The sequence below is a fragment of the Leptodactylus fuscus genome, chromosome 5, assembly GCF_031893055.1.
Source record: "Leptodactylus fuscus isolate aLepFus1 chromosome 5, aLepFus1.hap2, whole genome shotgun sequence".
In the NCBI taxonomy this organism is placed as follows: domain Eukaryota; kingdom Metazoa; phylum Chordata; class Amphibia; order Anura; family Leptodactylidae; genus Leptodactylus; species Leptodactylus fuscus.
In genome coordinates this window covers 39,151,059-39,173,070 of record NC_134269.1, presented here as the reverse complement: position 1 = coordinate 39,173,070, position 22,012 = coordinate 39,151,059, and the positions used below count along the sequence as shown (strand labels likewise).

At 43.8% G+C, this 22,012-nt stretch overlaps 1 protein-coding gene across 2 annotated transcripts in view; it reads left to right on the top strand.

The window, feature by feature from the left end:
• Positions 1 to 16,417, top strand: part of LRRTM4 (leucine rich repeat transmembrane neuronal 4) — a 540,717-nt gene extending 524,300 nt beyond the window's left edge. Inside the window, exon 3 of one of the 2 annotated variants that reach the window (XM_075272989.1) lies at positions 15,563 to 16,417. In XM_075272989.1, coding sequence (XP_075129090.1) covers positions 15,563 to 15,787 — 225 coding nt within the window. In that variant the 3' untranslated portion in view covers positions 15,788 to 16,417. The remainder of the gene's footprint in view (positions 1 to 15,562) is intronic. The other variant, XM_075272990.1, reaches the window with a different exon arrangement.
• The last annotated feature ends 5,595 nt before the right edge of the window (positions 16,418 to 22,012 follow it).

Below are 22,012 nucleotides of genomic sequence, written 5' to 3'. Positions count from 1 at the left end.
TCATCTTCTATGACATCTAAAGCAACCACAGCGAGTCCACAGCGTGAGCCACAAATTGTTACAATAATCCGTCTTTTCCTCACTGTTGTATACAAGGCACCTATGGCTTTTAAAGTAATGAGTCCCTTTCCATCGAGGGCCATTACAATACAATGTCATGTAAAATTCCATAATTGGACTATATTGGGGTTTTCAGCATAAGGGTGAATTCACACTGAGTAAACGCTAGCTTATTCTGAACGTAAAACACGTTCAGAATAAGCGGCGTCTAAAGCAGCTCCATTCATTTCTATGGGAGCGGGGATACGAGCGCTCCCCATAGAAATGAATGGGCTGCTTCTTTCACTCCGTGCAGTCCCATTGAAGTGAATGGGGAGTGCCGGCGTATACGGCAAGCTCTGCTCATGCCGGAGCGTACACGCCGGCACTCCCCATTCACTTCAATGGGACTGCACGGAGTGAAAGAAGCAGCCCATTCATTTCTATGGGGAGCGCTCGTATCCCCGCTCCCATAGAAATGAATGGAGCTGCTTTAGACGCCGCTTATTCTGAACGTGTTTTACGTTCAGAAAAAGCTAGCGTTTACTCAGTGTGAATTCACCCTTAGAAGAGCACTGCCTTACACTGGGCAGCTATATAGATAATAGAACAAAGATGGTGGACGATTCATTTTCTTGCTGTCAGATTCAATTGAGGAGACACTTTAGCTACATGACAGTCAGGGGTCTGTGTCATCCAGAACACAAGATAAGATATGCAGTACCTCACTTGCTGCGCTGTTACAGCCATTCTCTCAGCCATGCCCAGTATTAACCTACTTGCTGCTGACACTTCTGAGGAGTAGCTGTCTTGTTCTTGAAGGATATACCCTTAGTATGCACACAGTCAAGGTAGCCATTAAACTATCAGAATCAAAATGCGTAACATTACTATTATTATTATTATTATTATTATTATTATTATTATTATTATTATTATTATTATTATTTTGCAAAAGTAATAACTTGGCTATATTAGGCCTGGACCAAACTTAGACTAAAATATATTTGTGGTCTAGTATATATCAACCCAGATATTACGGAGATAAGTGTCACCTCAATGACATGGTGTTTTCTCCTGTATGTTGCTAAGATACTGCTTTATTTGCCAATATGCAAATGAGCTCTTTGGAGCAATAAGGGCACTATGGATAACCTTTTGGGGCAATGGCTAATGTCCTGCTTAAAAGTGCATGTTTGCATCTCGACAAAAAGCTTGCACCAGTTCTCAAAAAGAAAACACCATTATTACAGAGTTGCGAAGTTGCAATGTACTGTATGCAAGTCTCAGGTAGAGGTATTCCCTAAAAGGCCCTAGGAACAGATTAGGTCTGAATTCCACAAGTAAACGGCTACCTACTAGAGATGAGCGAGTAGTATTGGATCGAGTAGGTATTCGATCGAATACTACGGTATTCGAAATACTCGTACTCGATCGAGTACCACTCGCTATTCGAATGGAAAAATTCGATGCAGAACCAGCGTTGATTGGCCGAATGCTATACAGTCAGCCAATCAACGCTGGTTCTTCTACCTTTAGAAGTCTTCTCCACGCAGCGTCCCCGCGGCGTCTTCCGGCTCTGAATTCACTCTGCCAGGCATCGGGCCTGGGCAAAGCCGACTGCACATGCCCGTGCTACAAGAAAATGGCCACTTTGACTGTAAGCGGCCATTATCTTGTAGTGTGGGCATGCGCAGTCGGCTCTGCCCAGGCCCGATGCCTGGCAGAGTGAATTCAGAGCCGGAAGATGCCGCGGAGACGCTGCACGGAGAAGACTTCTCGGAGGATCCAGCCCGACCCTCACTCGTGGACTTTGTAAGTTCTATTTGATCGAACGTTGCCTACCCCTGAAACGAGCATTTTTCCCCCATAGAGTATAATAGGATTCGATATTCAATTCGAGTAGTCGAATATTGAGGGGCTACTCGAAACAAATATCGAATGTCTAGTATTTAACTACTCGCTCTTCTCTACTACCTACCCAACACAATCTTGTGATGTGGAGTCTAAAATATCCCCAATATTTTCACCACAGTCTGCTGCAAGGGAATTGGCCATCTGGGACCCAGGTCACAAAGCCAAGACACGTATTTGCAGATATAAATAATACTTAAATTTACCTAAGAAGTCACCAAGCAAATCCAAGTCAGAACCCAAGGGGGTTAGCCAGGAGAACAAGCCAGAAATCAGAACAAGGAGATCAGTAGGAAACAGAAACAGGAGCCCAACTGCACAAGACAATCATAGGCACAAGACTAAACTTTAGCAAGGGTTAAATAACTTAACTCTTACATGAAAGATAAGCCAGACTGGGTCTGTATCTTAAAGTTATGATGGGTTTTCCAAACCCAAGCATAAGACCCAAGCAAGAGCTAGTATGCTGGGATTCCTGAAAACTAGCAGAGTTTCACATGAAAAGGATAATACGCTGCACCAAGATGTCTTTTCACACAAGACAACAAACCCCTTTGAAATCTATTGAAAAGTTGAGTGATCTCTCTGCACCATGGCGTAGTTATTAGAGATGAGCGAACACTAAAATGTTCGAGGTTCGAAATTCGATTCGAACAGCCGCTCACTGTTCGAGTGTTCGAATGGGTTTCGAACCCCATTATAGTCTATGGGGAACATAAACTCGTTAAGGGGGAAACCCAAATTCGTGTCTGGAGGGTCACCAAGTCCACTATGACACCCCAGGAAATGATACCAACACCCTGGAATGACACTGGGACAGCAGGGGAAGCATGTCTGGGGGCATAAAAGTCACTTTATTTCATGGAAATCCCTGTCAGTTTGCGATTTTCGCAAGCTAACTTTTCCCCATAGAAATGCATTGGCCAGTGCTGATTGGCCAGAGTACGGAACTCGACCAATCAGCGCTGGCTCTGCTGGAGGAGGCGGAGTCTAAGATAGCTCCACACCAGTCTCCATTCAGGTCCGACCTTAGACTCCGCCTCCTCCGGCAGAGCCAGCGCTGATTGGCCGAAGGCTGGCCAATGCATTCCTATGCGAATGCAGACTTAGCAGTGCTGAGTCAGTTTTGCTCAACTACACATCTGATGCACACTCGGCACTGCTACATCAGATGTAGCAATCTGATGTAGCAGAGCCGAGGGTGCACTAGAACCCCTGTGCAAACTCAGTTCACGCTAATAGAATGCATTGGCCAGCGCTGATTGGCCAATGCATTCTATTAGCCCGATGAAGTAGAGCTGAATGTGTGTGCTAAGCACACACATTCAGCACTGCTTCATCAAGCCAATACAATGCATTAGCCAGTGCTGATTGGCCAGAGTACGGAATTCGGCCAATCAGCGCTGGCTCTGCTGGAGGAGGCGGAGTCTAAGGTCGCTCCACACCAGTCTCCATTCAGGTCCGACCTTAGACTCCGCCTCCTCCGGCAGAGCCAGCGCTGATTGGCCGAAGGCTGGCCAATGCATTCCTATGCGAATGCAGACTTAGCAGTGCTGAGTCAGTTTTGCTCAACTACACATCTGATGCACACTCGGCACTGCTACATCAGATGTAGCAATCTGATGTAGCAGAGCCGAGGGTGCACTAGAACCCCTGTGCAAACTCAGTTCACGCTAATAGAATGCATTGGCCAGCGCTGATTGGCCAATGCATTCTATTAGCCCGATGAAGTAGAGCTGAATGTGTGTGCTAAGCACACACATTCAGCACTGCTTCATCAAGCCAATACAATGCATTAGCCAGTGCTGATTGGCCAGAGTACGGAATTCGGCCAATCAGCGCTGGCCAATGCATTCTATTAGCCCGATGAAGTAGAGCTGAATGTGTGTGCTAAGCACACACATTCAGCACTGCTTCATCAAGCCAATACAATGCATTAGCCAGTGCTGATTGGCCAGAGTACGGAATTCGGCCAATCAGCGCTGGCTCTGCTGGAGGAGGCGGAGTCTAAGGTCGGACCTGAATGGAGACTGGTGTGGAGCGATCTTAGACTCCGCCTCCTCCAGCAGAGCCAGCGCTGATTGGCCGAATTCCGTACTCTGGCCAATCAGCACTGGCTAATGCATTGTATTGGCGTGATGAAGCAGTGCTGAATGTGTGTGCTTAGCACACACATTCAGCTCTACTTCATCGGGCTAATAGAATGCATTGGCCAGCGCTGATTGGCCGAATTCCGTACTCTGGCCAATCAGTGCTGGCCAATGCATTCTATTAGCTTGATGAAGCAGAGTGTGCACAAGGGTTCAAGCGCACCCTCGGCTCTGATGTAGCAGAGCCGAGGCTGCACAAGGGTTCAAGCGCACCCTCGGCTCTGATGTAGGAGAGCTGAGGGTGCACTTGAACCCTTGTGCAGCCTCGGCTCTGCTACATCAGAGCCGAGGGTGCGCTTGAACCCTTGTGCACACTCTGCTTCATCAAGCTAATAGAATGCATTGGCCAGCGCTGATTGGCCAATGTATTCTATTAGCCTGATGAAGTAGAGCTGAATGTGTGTGCTAAGCACACACATTCAGCTCTACTTCATCGGGCTAATAGAATGCATTGGCCAGCGCTGATTGGCCAGAGTACGGAACTCGACCAATCAGCGCTGGCTCTGCTGGAGGAGGCGGAGTCTAAGATCGCTCCACACCAGTCTCCATTCAGGTCCGACCTTAGACTCCGCCTCCTCCAGCAGAGCCAGCGCTGATTGGCCGAATTCCGTACTCTGGCCAATCAGCACTGGCTAATGCATTGTATTGGCGTGATGAAGCAGTGCTGAATGTGTGTGCTTAGCACACACATTCAGCTCTACTTCATCGGGCTAATAGAATGCATTGGCCAATCAGCGCTGGCCAATGCATTCTATTAGCGTGAACTGAGTTTGCACAGGGGTTCTAGTGCACCCTCGGCTCTGCTACATCAGATTGCTACATCTGATGTAGCAGTGCCGAGTGTGCATCAGATGTGTAGTTGAGCAAAACTGACTCAGCACTGCTAAGTCTCTGCATTCGCATAGGAATGCATTGGCCAGCCTTTGGCCAATCAGCGCTGGCTCTGCCGGAGGAGGCGGAGTCTAAGGTCGGACCTGAATGGAGACTGGTGTGGAGCGATCTTAGACTCCGCCTCCTCCAGCAGAGCCAGCGCTGATTGGTCGAGTTCCGTACTCTGGCCAATCAGCGCTGGCCAATGCATTCTATTAGCCCGATGAAGTAGAGCTGAATGTGTGTGCTTAGCACACACATTCAGCTCTACTTCATCAGGCTAATAGAATACATTGGCCAATCAGCGCTGGCCAATGCATTCTATTAGCTTGATGAAGCAGAGTGTGCACAAGGGTTCAAGCGCACCCTCGGCTCTGATGTAGCAGAGCTGAGGGTGCACAAGGGTTCAAGTGCACCCTCGGCTCTCCTACATCAGAGCCGAGGGTGCGCTTGAACCCTTGTGCAGCCTCGGCTCTGCTACATCAGAGCCGAGGGTGCGCTTGAACCCTTGTGCACACTCTGCTTCATCAAGCTAATAGAATGCATTGGCCAGCACTGATTGGCCAGAGTACGGAATTTGGCCAATCAGCGCTGGCCAATGCATCCCTATGGGAAAAAGTTTATCTCACAAAAATCACAATTACACACCCGATAGAGCCCCAAAAAGTTATTTTTAATAACATTCCCCCCTAAATAAAGGTTATCCCTAGCTATCCCTGCCTGTACAGCTATCCCTGTCTCATAGTCACAAAGTTCACATTCTCATATGACCCGGATTTGAAATCCACTATTCGTCTAAAATGGAGGTCACCTGATTTCGGCAGCCAATGACTTTTTCCAATTTTTTTCAATGCCCCCAGTGTCGTAGTTCCTGTCCCACCTCCCCTGCGCTGTTATTGGTGCAAAAAAGGCGCCAGGGAAGGTGGGAGGGGAATCGAATTTTGGCGCACTTTACCACGTGGTGTTCGATTCGATTCGAACATGGCGAACACCCTGATATCCGATCGAACATGTGTTCGATAGAACACTGTTCGCTCATCTCTAGTAGTTATCACATTATTTGTAATGTTAAACTTTGCTGCACTTGTCCTTAAACTGAGTTTCAATGGACTCAGTACTTTTGGCATATAAGGCCACTACAATCAGTTTAGAAGAGATCAGGATGTCAGTCAGTAATATAACTCCTTCTTGGTCAATGAAGTGAGATAGAAAATTGTAGAATATGACAGAGAATAGAATCTGACGGTCCATCACACCTGATAATCTTCCCCATCTTAAGTGCACACTTATTAAGCCCTTGTCCTTGCTCCGTCTTAACTAAGACTTTATGTCTGTTGCAAAGTGTTTTTCAGATTGAATTTTAATAATGAATTATGGTTATGGCAGCTCCCTACTGACATTTCCTAGCAATTCTTTATAACTGGATCCTAGTCATATCCTTGTAAGCCTCTTTGTTTCTACATCATTAAAAGCTACTTGACCGCTTGAGTGTCAAGAAAAGAACTTAACTAGGTCTGTAAATTGGGTATGGGAATGGCCGGGACCTCAGTAAGTCAACTTCTCAAAGCAACGAACCCTCAAGAGTAGCGAGACAACTATATACAAGAGCGGAACTGTATGCTTATTGTTTTATGCTCTTTTAGAACCTACTGTAGAGATTTCTGAGACTTTCCTTCTTTTCTTTGAGGTTTTGGGCAAGTTAGAGCAGTCAAGGACAAACTTATTATTAAGTTTAAGATTTAGTATACATCGTGCTTAAAAATAGATGGTCAAGGAGAGTTGCATTAAATTGTAACTCATATGCAATGCTAAGTTGCATCTCCTGAGTCTAACACAGCATGGGGGATTCATAAAGACCAATGTATTTTTAAAGGGTCACAACAAGATCCTCATACTAGTGGTGTCACTGGAGATTGGTGAATTATACATCTGTCCTATACAACATGCTCCAGTACTTTAGATGTAGATCAGAAACCACTTTCCCTTCCGACACCAGATTTAACCAAGCTTCACCATCATCATCCTGCTGAGATGGAGCCACTAAAGGAAACCTTGCCTTCAAAGGTATGTCCTGGAGCTGCGACTGAGCCAAATCTAAACACAGAGCCCTTTGGAACGGAACAAAATTCACCAGCAGTGGTTTTGGCCCTTAGGGTGAGTTGAGCCTTGCACCAGCACGTGTCCCGTAACATCAGGCGGGCCCTAAGTTCTGTGCTAAGTTGCACAAAGTTCCATTTGACCACTGACACGTGGACAAGTGCATGCGGCCAGGGACGCTGCATCTCAATTGCAGCACACTGGCTGAATGTAGTTGAGGCTGGGACCGTGTCGCAAACTGTGGCGGCCTGCCTTGTCTCCCCGCCCAATATTTCTGGCAGGAGTGCTGAAACACCACCCTCCTCCTCCTCCGCCATTAAATCGACCCCAGCTATGAGCTGGAAATGCTGCAACACTGGCGTGGGGAGACGTCAGCAAGCCGGGCTGAAGCTCATCAGCTTGGGAGACGGACAGCACACTGCCTTTGAGGTCAGGGATGCCATTCTGGATGAGATGGCAATGTTTTTTGCCCCGCTGCATCTGGGCCCATTTGTTCACGGATATTTATATGATTGGAGCATAATTGATAACAACCATAGTGAAGCATTCAGGTGCTGGTCTAACCTGCGTAGGATTACTTGATGGACATGCAAACTAATGGAATACATAGAAGCCAAGTGGATCGACCTACTTGACAGCCAGAATGAATGTGCCTTGCCTATAGACATAGTTGTCAATCACTAATTCGCACCACTGACCTCTGATTGGTGTTGAAGCAAATTATGGTAATCTAGCCAATTGGGCATGTGTTATCTCTGGGGAAGGGCATGTATATGCTGTATGTTATTACTAGAGATGAGCGAGTACTGTTCGGATCAGCCGATCCGAACAGCACGCTCGCATAGAAATGAATGGACGTAGCCGGCACACGGGGGGTTAAGCGGCCGGCCGCCGTCAAAGCGGAAGTACCAGGTGCATCCATTCATTTCTATGGAGCGTGCTCTTCGGATCGGCTGATCCAAACAGTACTCGCTCATCTCTAGCTATTACCTCCCAAATTATTACCACCAATTATTACCACCCAATTGGCTAGTATACTCTACACATGATAAATGGCACTGGGTTTTTCAATTGGTGACAGCTAAGCATAGGTAGCGCAATAAATATTATCATCCTATATCTAGCTCTTTAACATATTACCTGCACCAAATATACAATAAGAAGAGATATCTGGAAAAACATTGTTGGCCCCCATTGAGCAAAGTAGTGATTTGACAAAGTGCATTATGAGATTTTTGGTGGCATATTGCAGTGCCAGATTGGTGTGATACATCTTGATAGCATCAAATAAAATTTCTACAAATATTTCCATCAATAATCCTGACTAGGACCTGAGTAGAGTCGCAGTGTCCTAACTACATTCTTCTGATTCATCTCATAGCTGCGGATACACGTCTGCAGGTTAATACCGTACTGTATGTGTTTTCTGTCCGCCATCATAACCTCAGACAATATGGATAGTGATCTTCTTCCTAATGCCAAGGATACTCTCGGGTGAGACACTGCGGGATCAGAGCATGCCCATAAGACACGCTTGATTACATTAATGAATGAGACTCCGTCTATGTCGCAAATTAAACACTCACCCCATTAACTCTGCCTCTGATTGCATGAAGTGAACTCTGGGCTCACGCTGCTATTCTGGACTCTACAATATGAGATGATTTATTTACCGCCATTAAGTAATGTAGTAGTAGTGATACCTATGCTTCCTCCGAGCTCTGTATACCTGCCAGGTGGTGGATTCTGCATCACAGATTCTTGCTTTTTAGGAGTCTTGGTTTTATAATACTTCCAATTTCATGCATTGTTATCATTTCAGCATTAAAATATTATTTTTAAATACAGATGTGTCCACCCTTACCTTGGCACAAGTTTGGTTAAGGACTTCCGTCCTCATGAAACCAATTCACTACATTATAACATGCTATCAAAAGGCTTGACAGGCTGCAATTCAAAAAACAACCACTAGTTGGCTGTACATAAACACATATAGGATAGATATCTCAGGACAGAATATCAGGTTGTTTTGAAAAGCCTCTTGGGACATACACTTGTGAACAAGTCCTGCCAAGGGAAAGAGAAGCTAGTACACATTTATATCTAATTTAGTCTACATTAGTGGCTACCCGAGATATTTTTCAGAACTCAGTGGTAGTAGTATATGTAGTGTCTAAGCCTAACTAGGTGAATTAGCTGAATTCCTCTGGGCGCCAATATATAATCTGCAACAGTCTGTTACTTTATGCAATTTTTTTTAGTCTTTTTATTACTCTAGGGCCGGGTGTAGCTGCTACTCTGCATACCATATAAGCTACGCCCATTTGTCTATCCCCCCTCTCCATTCTGAGATCTCAACAGTCAGGACTTCACTGATCAGCAATGTATCTGCTAACCTATGCTGTAACAGAGTAATATTGCCAGTCAATTGCAGTTATAAAATTATTGAGGACTAGAGATGAGCGAACAGTAAAATGTTCGAGATTCGATATTCGTTTCGAGTAGCCCCTCAATATTCGACTACTCAAATCGATTATCGAACACCATTATAGTCTATGGGGGGAAAATGCTCGTTTCAGGGGTAGGCAACGTTCGATCAAATTATACTTACCAAGTCCACGAGTGAGGGTCGGGCTGGATCCTCCAAGAAGTCTTCTCCGTGCAGCGTCCCCGCGGCGTCTTCCGGCTCTGAATTCACTCTGCCAGGCATCGGGCCTGGGCAGAGCCGACTGCGCATGCCCGCACTACAAGCGTACATGCACAGTCGGCTCTGCCCAGGCCTGATGCCTGGCAGAGTGAATTCAGAGCCGGAAGACGCCGCAGGGAAGCTGCACGGAGAAGACTTCTAAAGGTAGGAGAAGAACCAGCGTTGATTGGCCGACTGTATAGCATTCGGCCAATCAATGCTGGTTCTGCATTGAACTTTTCCATTCGAATAGTGAGTGGTACTTGATCGAGTACGAGTATTTTGAATACCATAGTATTCGATCGAATACCTACTCGATCGAGTACTACTCGCTCATCTCTAGTGAGGACCCAAAACCAATGGGAGGATGTCAAAGGATTGTTTGTTTTTTGTTCATGTAGATTTTGAGCTCCATATAGGGCTCACAATGTACATTTTCCCTATCAGTATGTCTTTGGAGTATGGGAGGAACATACAAACTCCTTGCTGATGTTGTTCCGGGCGGGATTCGAACCCAGGACTCCAGCACTGCAGTGCTAACCACTGTAGTCACCATGTGGCCCCTGAAGGATTGGTTGTAGGTTCAGTAGCAGTACAGATTACAAGGGCCAGTCTCTAATAATCTTGTGTCCAAGAGGTGTGTGTAGGGAATGTTGGGATTTGTAGTTCTTCAATACAAACCGAAAGGTTAAATCCTACCTCCAACCAGAGAGTTGTCTGATCAGAAATCTGTAAGGAATTTTTGTTCACACTTCCCCTTTAAATCTATATCTGCAGAAGGAATTTGGAGATCTATGCCACGAGTATGGAGTGCCCATGGCTATAAATATTAAGAAATTAATGGGAACAGAATTTTAAACCTATTAAAAGACTAAACTTGACTTTCACCCGGCACTAAAATTAAAATGTTTACCACTCCCGAAATATACATTTCTAGGCACATCTGCCCAAATCTAAAAGTTTTGCATTACTGTCATTAACAATGAATATATTTCCAAATCCCAGAATATTAGGGACTTGCTAATTTAGCAATGGAAGCAAAATCTGTCGAGACCAGATAAGGAAGTTTTCTATGTATTAGTGAATGGCAGGATTCTAATAGGGCAGAAGGTTTCATACTCAATGAGGAACATGGATAAAATAGGAAACTTTCCGCTGCGTTGTATATTATCTGTATAATGCATGTGTTATGACGACCGCCTATACTGCACCTCTATGGAGAAATCTATTATAATGTCAGCCGGGAAGATTCACAGTGACAATTAGACCTCATTCAGAAGCAGGTTCAGACCGGATGGCTAAGAGTTGCTGCAACGTAAAATTAACCGTACAAAGTATTGTAGAATTCTGCAACGGTCTCATAAAGTTGCGCAAAAAGTTCCTACAAAAACACATGGCATACTTTTTTGCTTCTGCTTTGGCTGTTTTATGTCTTGTTGTGATGGCAGCAGTTTTTGGGAATGATGTTTAAAGATACAGGGTGGGCGTAATATAACCTCAGGTGTTTGGAGTCGTGTGCAGGCTGACCCAATGGATGGAATTGCCTGAAAATTTGTTTGTGTGCTAATCAAGGCATAGAAATGGACGGCATGAAAAAAAAAAAAAAATGTAATACGAAAACTCCCCACCAGGGGATAATGTGGCGCTGTACAGTGAGCGCGCGGCGCAAAACCCGTCTGTAGATACTTGGGGATGTCCCATCTGGACCACCAACTAGCATGACTGTTCAATGTGGCCGCCATCATGCATGGTGAGCATGGTCATCCTATGCACAACGTGCTCGACGCTTGCGTATAACGTCTCTGGTGAGATGCTGCGCACTTCCAACGTGTTGCGGTCTTTGAGGTCAGGCCGGGTTTCGACATTCCCCCGATAAACACGCTCCTTCAAGTGTCCCCACAACCAGAAATCACAAGGAGTGAGATCCAGAGAGCGCGGTGGCCACGCTGTAGGGAATGAGCGGCTCAAAATCCTGTCATCGGGAAAATGTGCACGAAGAGCATTCTTCACAGGATTTTCGATGTGAGGAGGGGCTCCATCCTGCATGAAGGTGATCGTCTGCAGACACTGCCGCTGTTGGAGTTGGGGAACGACCATTGTTTCCAGTATTGTCCGGTACCTCGCTGCTGTGACGGAACAGGTGGCAAGCCTAGTTGGGCCCAAATCTTCGAAAAAGAACGGTCCGATCATGAACAACAAGGTGAACCCATGCCAAACGGTCACCTTGGGCGAATGCAGCGGAACCCCCTCGAGCGCACGCGGGTCTTCTGTGGCCCATATGCGACAGTTCTGTGTGTTGACCGTTCCATTCAGGTAAAAATGCGATTCGTCTTCAATGGGAGCCGCTCGCTTCTTTTTTTCGCTAGCCAATAGTGGAAAAAAGAAGCGAGATGACCTATCTTGCCACGGATTCCGCAGCTCACTCAGCCACAGCGTCCATGGTGCGAGACTCCCTCCCGATTAGGCCCATTCATTCAGGCCTAATCCGGAGCAGAATGCCGCGATGGGATGCCGGTGCACTGCATTGGCTTCCCTCGAGGCTAGCCGCCCAGTATGTTCACATGTGGAATCCATTTCCCGCCGTGTGAGCATACCCTTCTGCATTGCAGAAACAGAAAATAGACATGGGGGCAGGTACTAGATATGGCTACAAGTGAATTTAGAGTTTCACTTTAGAGTACCCCTTTATGTATTCTGATATTATACTCTTTGCTGAATAACAATTGTACAATATCCAAATGGCATAATAGCCATGACACACTTATAAGATAAACTAGGTGACTACTTGTCATATATTGTATCATATTCTTACACTTAATGTTAATATAAGCTCCGCTGGTTGTATGTATAGCTTACACTGTACGTTTACCTTAAGTGACCCGACATCAATGCATACGAGCTTAGAAGGCGATCACTGATTGACAGATCACTTAGGCGATTCTCATGTCAAAATTCTCTTAGTCATGGAAAAACCTGAAGAGCACAGTATGGCTCCTGGCACGTGGAAGTGCCAGGCACCACTATGCTTAGGACCAAGCTGTTATCTGTCATTTAACCCTTGTTCTTCATGAACGGCGAGATTGCACTTCGATACAAAAAAGGAAAAATGACAGAGAAACAGGACAATGCAAACATTTGAAGATGTTGTAGAAGTGTATGTTCATAGGGAATACAAGTATTTACTAAACTAGACATCTTAGGAGAGCTCACAAGTCCTCTTTAGAGACAAGGCTACAGAGGAACACCCGGAGAACATCAGTGATATCACACGAAAACGAAACGCTCTTTTCCCTCAGACTTCCTAGATCAGTCAGATGGTTCTTGGCAGTAAACTTTATGCTTACACCTTGTTAGTATTCGTCTATGCTGAATGTAGCAGAATGTAGAGATAGGGGGTGTAGAGGTAGCAATCACTACTGGGCCCTGGAGCCTGGGAGGGCCCAAAGGTAGCGCTGCAACATCAGAAGAGGCCAATATTATAGATAGAACATTATAAAGTTGGAGGGATCAATTACACATTTTGCATTGGGAGTCCTGGAGAAAATATTAGCAAAAGTAAATCTTTGCAGACTCATGACCATATATATGTATTGTAGCTGTAGCATACTAATATAATTGCTAATTGCAAGGGCCCATTGTAGCTACACCTTTGTTTCTCGTGTGAACATACTGTGCGGCATTCCGCTCCGGATTAGGCCCGGATGAATGGGCTTTATCGGGAGGGAGTCTGGTGCCACGGACGCTGTGGCTGAGTCAACCGTGGAATCCGCGTAAGAAGGGGCATGTTGCTTCTTTTTCCACTACTAGCTAGTAGAAAAAAGAAGTGAGCGGCTCCCCTTGAAGTCAATAGGAGCCATTTTTGGCAGCGGATTTTGAGGCGGATTCCGCACAACAATTAGTCCACCCAAACGTGGTACAGGGAGCCCATGTCCTTGTGATCAGTAGGGGCCCCGCCATCAGACACTCACAGTACCACTTAATGAAATACTGTCAAGGAAAGCAATGGCGTCTAATAGAAAGGCTTCTCAACCCTTGTCTGACCTGTGAGGGCAGAACATTATCTTGAATGTTCTTAATAAAAATGAAAAAAAAAACCCTAAATCTGGAATACTTAGGTGTACTTCATCCTTAGCTCTTCTTTAAGATGGTCTATTAGTATCATATTTACTGAGGATACTCGCCTAGCACATATAATGAGTCAATGCAGTAAGATAATACAAATTATACATAGAAATGAAGGAATAACAGGATAATTGTGGGCACTTCCATCCTACCTTGTTTTTCTATTTTGGAGGACAGTTTATTATTGCCGGCTCTACCCTTCACTACTTTTTAATCTGGTCACTTGATGTTACATGCACCAACTATACATTATTGTCCGCCTCATTTATCTTGATGATTGTTGTAGTTCATACGTGTACCATAGATTCATTGGGCTCCTTTTTTAGCCTATGGGAATGGAATAAAATTTCCTAAAAATATCTCAATATATACATATTCTATTAAGTTGTTCCAATTAAATAAATTGCATTGAATTAATTCAAATGTATTGTGATAATACATTTCAAGAATAAACATGGAGGTCAGTTATAGTATATTAGGTTACAGATAGAAGTATTGTGCCAAAGGGGTGCATAGAAGAGAAGGGGCTCCATAGCAATGATCATAAGGGGCCCCATTATGGTGCTGGCGCTTGCCAACGAAGACCAAAGCATCTATTAAAGTGTACTGTAATTTCAACTTTTTGCCATCATAGTGGCATGTGAGAAGTGTTGATGGGTGGTGGTCTGGGTCTTTAGACCCCGCTAAATGCTAAATTAATGGCACAGATGAGGACTAGGGTTGAGCTGATCTTGAGATTTCAGGATCGATTTTAAAATCCGATTCCCGATCATTTTCCAGCCGATCCCAATCACGATCGTGAAATTTGCTCGATCACCAATCTGAATCCAATCTTTGCCGATCCCGATTGCTCAACCGTAGTCAATGCTTCTCTATGGGAAAAGTCACATTTAGGGTTGGGCCGATCATGAGATTTCAAAATCCAATTTCCGGTCATTTTCCAGCTGATCTCAGTCGTGATCATGACATTTGCTCGATCACCGATCTGAATCCGATCTTTTCCGATCCCGATTGCTCAACCGTAGTCAATGCTTCTCTATGGGAAAAGTCACTTTTAGGGTTGGGCTGATCGTGAGATTTCAAAATCTGATTTCCTATCATTTTCCAGCTGATCTCAGTCGCGATCGTGAAATTTGCTTGATCGCCGATCGGAAACCAATCTTTTCCGATTGCTCAACCCTACTGAGGACTGTTCCCTTTGGGTCTTGATTGACAAAACTTGAGTAATTTTGAATGAAGTAATTGATGAAACAACAGATACCTTAAAACCCTTGGATTGATACTTTTTGCCTATATTGAGGGGCCTTGTATAAGTTCCTAATAGATAGGTTGATGGGGCCAACTATGACTGTACCTCCTATCTCTGAAAGGCTCATAGCCACTGTGTATTTGTACACCCTTATATAGTACAATTTACGTACTGTGTAGTTGTTACATTTATGTACATCCTTATACAATACAATGCTAGAAGATGGGGTGTTAGAAATCCCCAATTATAGGGCATGCAAACATTTGTCGTAGAACTCTGTGCACATCTACAAAAAATCTTGCTGCAAAGGCCTACTGACCTTAGTTCCTTTCCTTACATGAGTTGTCACATAGTAGAAGAATAACTAGTATGTCTGTATTTTCCCAAGATCCACATGTAATATAAGTAACATTTTTTTCTTTCTTTATTTAGCAGATTCCGCGGCACATCAAGACTCTACCATACTACAGCTATGACCAGCCCATGGTCGGATATTGCCAGACACACAAGACACTCCTTGTAAATAAGGGCTATGATGGGACATCTCGAGAGCAAAGAGAGACCACCAACCTAGAGCTTAGTAGGGACCAGAGCTACATCTCCACCATAGCTCGCTCAGCAGCACCTGCCATATACATTGAGAGGATACCAAACCAATAACGTCAGGAGTCTTGTTCATGGATTGTGCATCTTGGGAGAAGAAGACGTGGACAAACACAAAGTAACCGATTACAGATGTCTGGAGTGCCCTGGAGAAGTTGTGTGCTCTTATACTCAATAAATAACGCAAAACTAAAAACACTGAGCACGGAACAGAAGACTAGTTGTGGGGCCGTGGAATATTAATGGATGAATTAGGAACAGCATGGGGTTTATTTTGGCTTTAAAGTATTATCCTAAGCCCCAATGGTGTAAAAAAGAAAAAAAAAACATAAATAAAGTTAATAAAATAATAAAATAAAAAACATAACACTGGATCCACGCAAAGGATTTCTTAACCAATTTTGGATCCACTTCCGTTGAACGCGGGAGTAATATCTGCTTGTACATTTGGTTTCTTTTTTTCTACACGTTGCATGGTTCCAATACAGATGAACCAAAATGGGGAGACTTTGGGGATTTGGGGTAGGGAATGCTTCTTGTTTCATGTCGAATAACCCAGTGGATCTCTTTGAACTGTGTTTCTTTCCTGTTTTCCTGTTAGAAAGGTTTGCTTTTTATCAGACTGCCAGCCATGGGGACAACATTGGGGAGAGACCAGCCTCAATTAGAGTCATACTGGTGGGTTAGGATCACAAAAAAAAAAAAATACAAAAAATTGTGCAGAACAGGCAGTGGGAAGCCGTTATCCGGGCCCTTCATAATTCTAAGGATTATCGTTCCCATCTTGGTTTATTTGGATTTTATTGACAAGGTTAAATCACAAGAGTATAATTTTTTTTAAATACTATTATGATCAGTTATAGCTTTTGTGTAGTTTTTATCAATAAAAAATCTGAAAAACATTATGCATAAAGTATATATTGTTCTGGTTCCAATGGTGTATATGATATAAAGGAGATTCTTTGCTCGTAGACAACTCAACAAAGGCTCCCAAAAAACAGATTGGATGGGACTAAATCTTGGCTTAACCCAAGTGGTTTGTTTTTCATTCTTGTGGTTGGAAAGCAGAAAAGTTACTGTAGTATAAGAAGCACTATGTAGCTGAAGGTGCTTAAAGGGAATCTGTCATCAAGTATTTACCCCCCTCCCCACCCAACCACCCACCCAGCAGAAAAGTCTGGAAGTTAGGACTTGTGGTGCACCATCGATGCCCCCATTGCACATCCAGCTTCATCTGCATATTACTAAATAATACATTTTGTCCGCAATGAACCTGTGTTTGGAGCCTGGATGGGGGGGTAAATTGTTGATGACAGACTCCCCTTAAAAAAGACCTTTCATCACCAACTTACTCTACATCCTTAAATAGCCGCAACTTCACTGATTGTTGTTGGAATTTTTTCTCTGCCCTCCACCTTACCTGAGTAATCAGTTCTGTTAATTGTAGCACCCAATATGCTAATTTTACCCAATGTCAAGTGGGCGGTCTTAGACTCTCTTCTCCAGCCCAGGACCTCAGTAGAATTGAGAGCCCACTTAGCCTATTGCAGGGATAGGGAACTTTGGCTCTCCAACTACTGTAAAACTACAACTCCCAACATGCTCAATTCACTTCTGTGGGAGTTCTAAAAACAGCAGTGCAAGTATGCATGCTGGGAGTTGTAGTTTTGCAACAGCTGGAGAGCCAAGGTTTCCCTACCCCTTTCCTATTGACTGCTGAAATTAGCAACAGTGATTGCTCAGGAATGGTGGGGACTAGAGAAAAAATTATAACTGCGCTAGGAAACCAGTGGAGAGGCAACTATTGAAGGATACAAAGAGGATACAAAGGTGGAGGTGATGAAAGTTCCTCTTTAAAGGGACCCTGCTGTATTGAAAATGCAAACTGATCTGAAGGTAACATGGTATGGAATAGGAAGAGCCGAATATATCTATATATAGTTTTGAATACTTTGACATTGATTTATTTAAAAAAAAAAGTATTTATTTTTAGCATTATGAGTCCAGTGGGCGGTCCTTGTCATTGATTGACAGCTATTTCAGTATGCACAATAATTCAGGACAATGTTGTCAATCACTGACCAGGAATGCCCATTGATCTCCTAAACCCAAAAAAAGTTTTAGGTAAAAATTAAGTTAATGTTAATCTGCTCAGCTCCTCCCGCTCTATAACATGTTGGATGCATATGGGACATGGACATGTTCAAGGTGACAGGTTCCCTTTAAGAAAATTCAAGTTATATAGATGGACTCACCACCTCTTCCAACCAAGTCTAGTCATTTTCTGACTGCTCAGAATACCAGGCAGACTTGTTGAACAGTGTATAGATAGTATATGGTTCATAATGAATGTGAATGCAAACCAAGATTTTTCACTTTTGTACAAACAATGTGTAAATACACTCCTAAGCCACATTGTACAAAACTGTGTAAATATGTATACTTATATTTTTGTGCAAATAAAAATTAGGGGTGCGCACAGGATTTTGTCAAGTTGACATAGGTGTATACTCGTGCATGTCGACAGAAATTCCATACAGAAACTGTTGAAAATCAATGGAGAAAGAAGTCTTCCACTGAGAACTTATTCTCCTCTGCTTTCAGCTTGGAAACGGTGGACACCCGTAAAACACCCGACAGTATTATAGGAAATGGGGTCCGCAGGTATCTGTGTGTAACTGCTGTTTTAGTGGTCTCCGTCTTTTAGGTCTCCCGGCAGACCAAAATGATGGGGAGCTGGTGCCGATAGTAAGAGAGAATTTTAAGCAACATAAAAATTCCCACCCTACTAATACCCATATTTACTTACATGTGTATATAAAATATACTGGATACATTGAACACAGTGCCCAGGGAGAATGTGATTACCCAGTCATCACCCATTTTTCATCAAATAGTACACAGTGCCCAAATACGGACATACATTGCCTAGAGACATAGCAGAAGATTTATCATGCTTTGTACACCATACAATTCAGGAAAGAAATTGCCAATTTTTGTACAAATCCTATTTTTGCTCAAAAGTAACTTATTTTTTTACTTTTGTGCCACCTTTTCTATTTTACTCTAGGAGTTCATGGAAAAGATCATGATTAGATATGAGCAAATCGAAGCTGATGAAATGGAATTCAGAATTTCAGGAAATATTTGATTCGTATTAGATCCAGATTTCCTAATACTTCATGGTAACGAATTGCACAGCTCTGATCGAGGGTTTTAACCCCTTGGATGCCGTGGTCAAACATGACCGCGGCATCCAAGGGGTTCCGCCATGCTATTTGTCCCCTTTGGCACCCCCACTGCGAGATTAGGGTTTGTCATCATGATTAAAAAAAAAAAACCTTGATATTCAACTGTCCTGGGCTCAGCATCCACTGCAGAGCTCTTCCAGCTGGTGACTGTGGTCCTGCTTCCCAGACATCACATCTTGGGCCTGTGATTGGGCCCCAGTGGTTACAAGGAGCATGTCGATGTAATGACGTCAATGCGCCCCACGTGGCCGCTGAGGTCCATTCAAAGACCCCAGCAGGGACATCTGGGGAGCAGGACCTCAGTCGCAAGGAAGAAGAGAAGCAAGGATGCTGCAGACTGCCGGGTACCCAGAAGAGATGAGGTAAGGGGATTATAAGTGTTTGTTATTTTTAATCACTTCCCCTTGGCCTCTGATCAGCTTTGGGGAAGGGAAGAGTTGTTTTTCGTTTTTTGTTAACTTTTTTTTAGATTTTTTTTTTTTATTTGACCCATAAGGGATATTCTGATCGCTGCTTCAATAGGTATATGCTGCAATACATGTGTACACTCATGGCAGGATCAACCAGGTATGCAGAGGGACAGTGATGGGGCAGACCCAAAGGGCAACTGGTCAGACCCCAGGATGCCCAATAGGAGCAGTGGTTCCGGCCGAAAACGTCTGGGGGGACAAATCGGGACCCCAATATATAATAAAACCCCTGAGATGACCACGTTTGGAGTTCAGCTCTGACAGGGGGTGCTAGAGGACAGTGTTACATACAGTTTCTGTGTGTGTATCATGCTTCTGCGTGGTTTGCGGGAAGTCTTTCCCGGCAGCGCCGTACTATTAGGGTGAATGTCGGGAAGGGGTTAGCGCAATTCACTGCAAATTAATTAGGGTTAAATTGAATCGTATCAAAAAAATTTGCGAAGTTGCCAAATCGAATTTTTTTTAAATTTGCTCATCTCTGAACAATAATCATTTATGCCAGTTTATTGACCAAGTGATCCCTGAAATGCCAGCTGCACGCTTGTATAGATTTCAGTGCAGGTGCATAGCCCGGTAAATGTGTTGCACCCTTTGTTGGTGTAGTGTACACTAGTCTTAATAAATGAGCCCCATAGTGCATAATGTTGTACATACATTTTTTAGATGAACCTGACGTACCATAATGTACCATCACAATGCCAACCAGTACACATTTAGAGTACTATATGGTCACACAAAAGATTTTGAAGCAGATTTTGAGGCTGTCTCTCCTTCTAACCTGCTGCTGCTTCCAAGAACACCCCTAATCTGCCCTCCATTTCTTTTTAATAGGAGGAATAATAAGATGCATAATGACTGATTTTGCTACAATTTCTGTGCCAGAAACATTGCTGAAGCTGAGGCGAGTGGCCTCACATGAATTAGAACTACTGAAGATAGTCTGGGAATACTCCAACCCCAAAAACCCAAGGCTCAAGTTTGTGTGGACATGCAATATACAATGCATACATTTATAAATTGAGCAAAACGATTGTATTAAAGGTTTTTTTGTACATATAAACATAATTGAAATATATCACAGATCTGCAGGCACAGCATGCCCTCTGCATCATACACGTGCTCCGAATAACCCCGCTGTGTGACTCCTACTAAAACCAGTATGTAGGGTCAATGCTCAATATGGAATCTGAGGAGACAAAGTGTAGGTGAATTTTTAACCTTTATCCACAGCATTGAACATGGGCAGAGGAGCTCCTGGATCTCAGACAGTTATTTGCGGAGGCATAGGTGTGATCTGACTTAACTGATCTCTCATTTAGTTAACGCAATTTTTTATTAAATCAATTGCACACAGTATCATTATGTGCTAGCAAATCCGCCGCTACATCCTTAGTAGTCGGCCACACAGACACTAATAGGATAGTTGGTATAGCCTTAGGTTTTAACATATTGAGAAAAGCTGCTTCACTTGTGATACACATATCTGGACATCTCCACCTGAGGTCAGGTAAGAAAGAGTACATCTGTAATCTCCAATATTGTAGTTAGAGGACGGATCAGTAGATATGGAGAATGAATGAAGTATTATGGTCAGGGGATAATCATACACATTAGGGAGAGTGTGTACCTACATAGGTGTGCGGAGACTTACAAGTCATTCCTGCTCCGCTAGGGATTCTGGGTAAAAAATATGCAAATCTATTCTCCAGGATTTAATTAGGAGAACAGTGCCTCTGTATGCTGCCCTCTAGGGACTGCCCCCTTAACATCATGCATGACTCAGTTAATAAGCCTACTGACATGATGCAGGGTTTATTGCCAAATTAGTATTTCTAGTCAAAAAGAAACAGATTCCCAGCTATGGACAGTGCTGTTTCGGTCTTTTGGACCTCCTCAGCATAGCGCAGGGATACTGATTTGGCAGAGTGAGAGACTATAGACAATGGTCAGGGGATAATCATACACATTAGGGAGAGTGTGTGCCTACATAGGTGTGCGGAGACTTACAAGTCATTCCTGCTCCGCTAGGGATTCTGGGTAAAAAATATGCATATCTATTCTCCAGGATGTAATTAGGAGAACAGTGCCTCTGTATGCTGCCCTCTAGGGACAGCCCCCTTAACATCATGCTTGACTTAGTTAAAAAGCATAATAATCATGTCAGTAGGCTTATTATATATATATATATATATATATGTATATATACTATAGTCTCTCACGCTGCCAAATCAGTATCCCTGCGCTATGCTGAGGAGGTCCAAAAGACAGAAACAGCGCTGTCCATAGCTGGGAATCTGTTCCTTTTGGAATAGAAATACTAATTTGGCAAAAAACACCACATCATGTCAGTAGGCTTATTAACTGAGTCATGCATGATGTTAAGGGGGCTGTCCCTAGAGGGCGGCATACAGAGGCACTGTTCTCCTAATTACATCCTGGAGAATAGATTTGCATATTTTTTACCATGAAGTATTATGAACATTCCTTATTGCCATCTGAGTCTGTACAGCCATTCTGTGGAGCTGTAACCATTGTTACAGAGTTATAAACTACAGTATGTG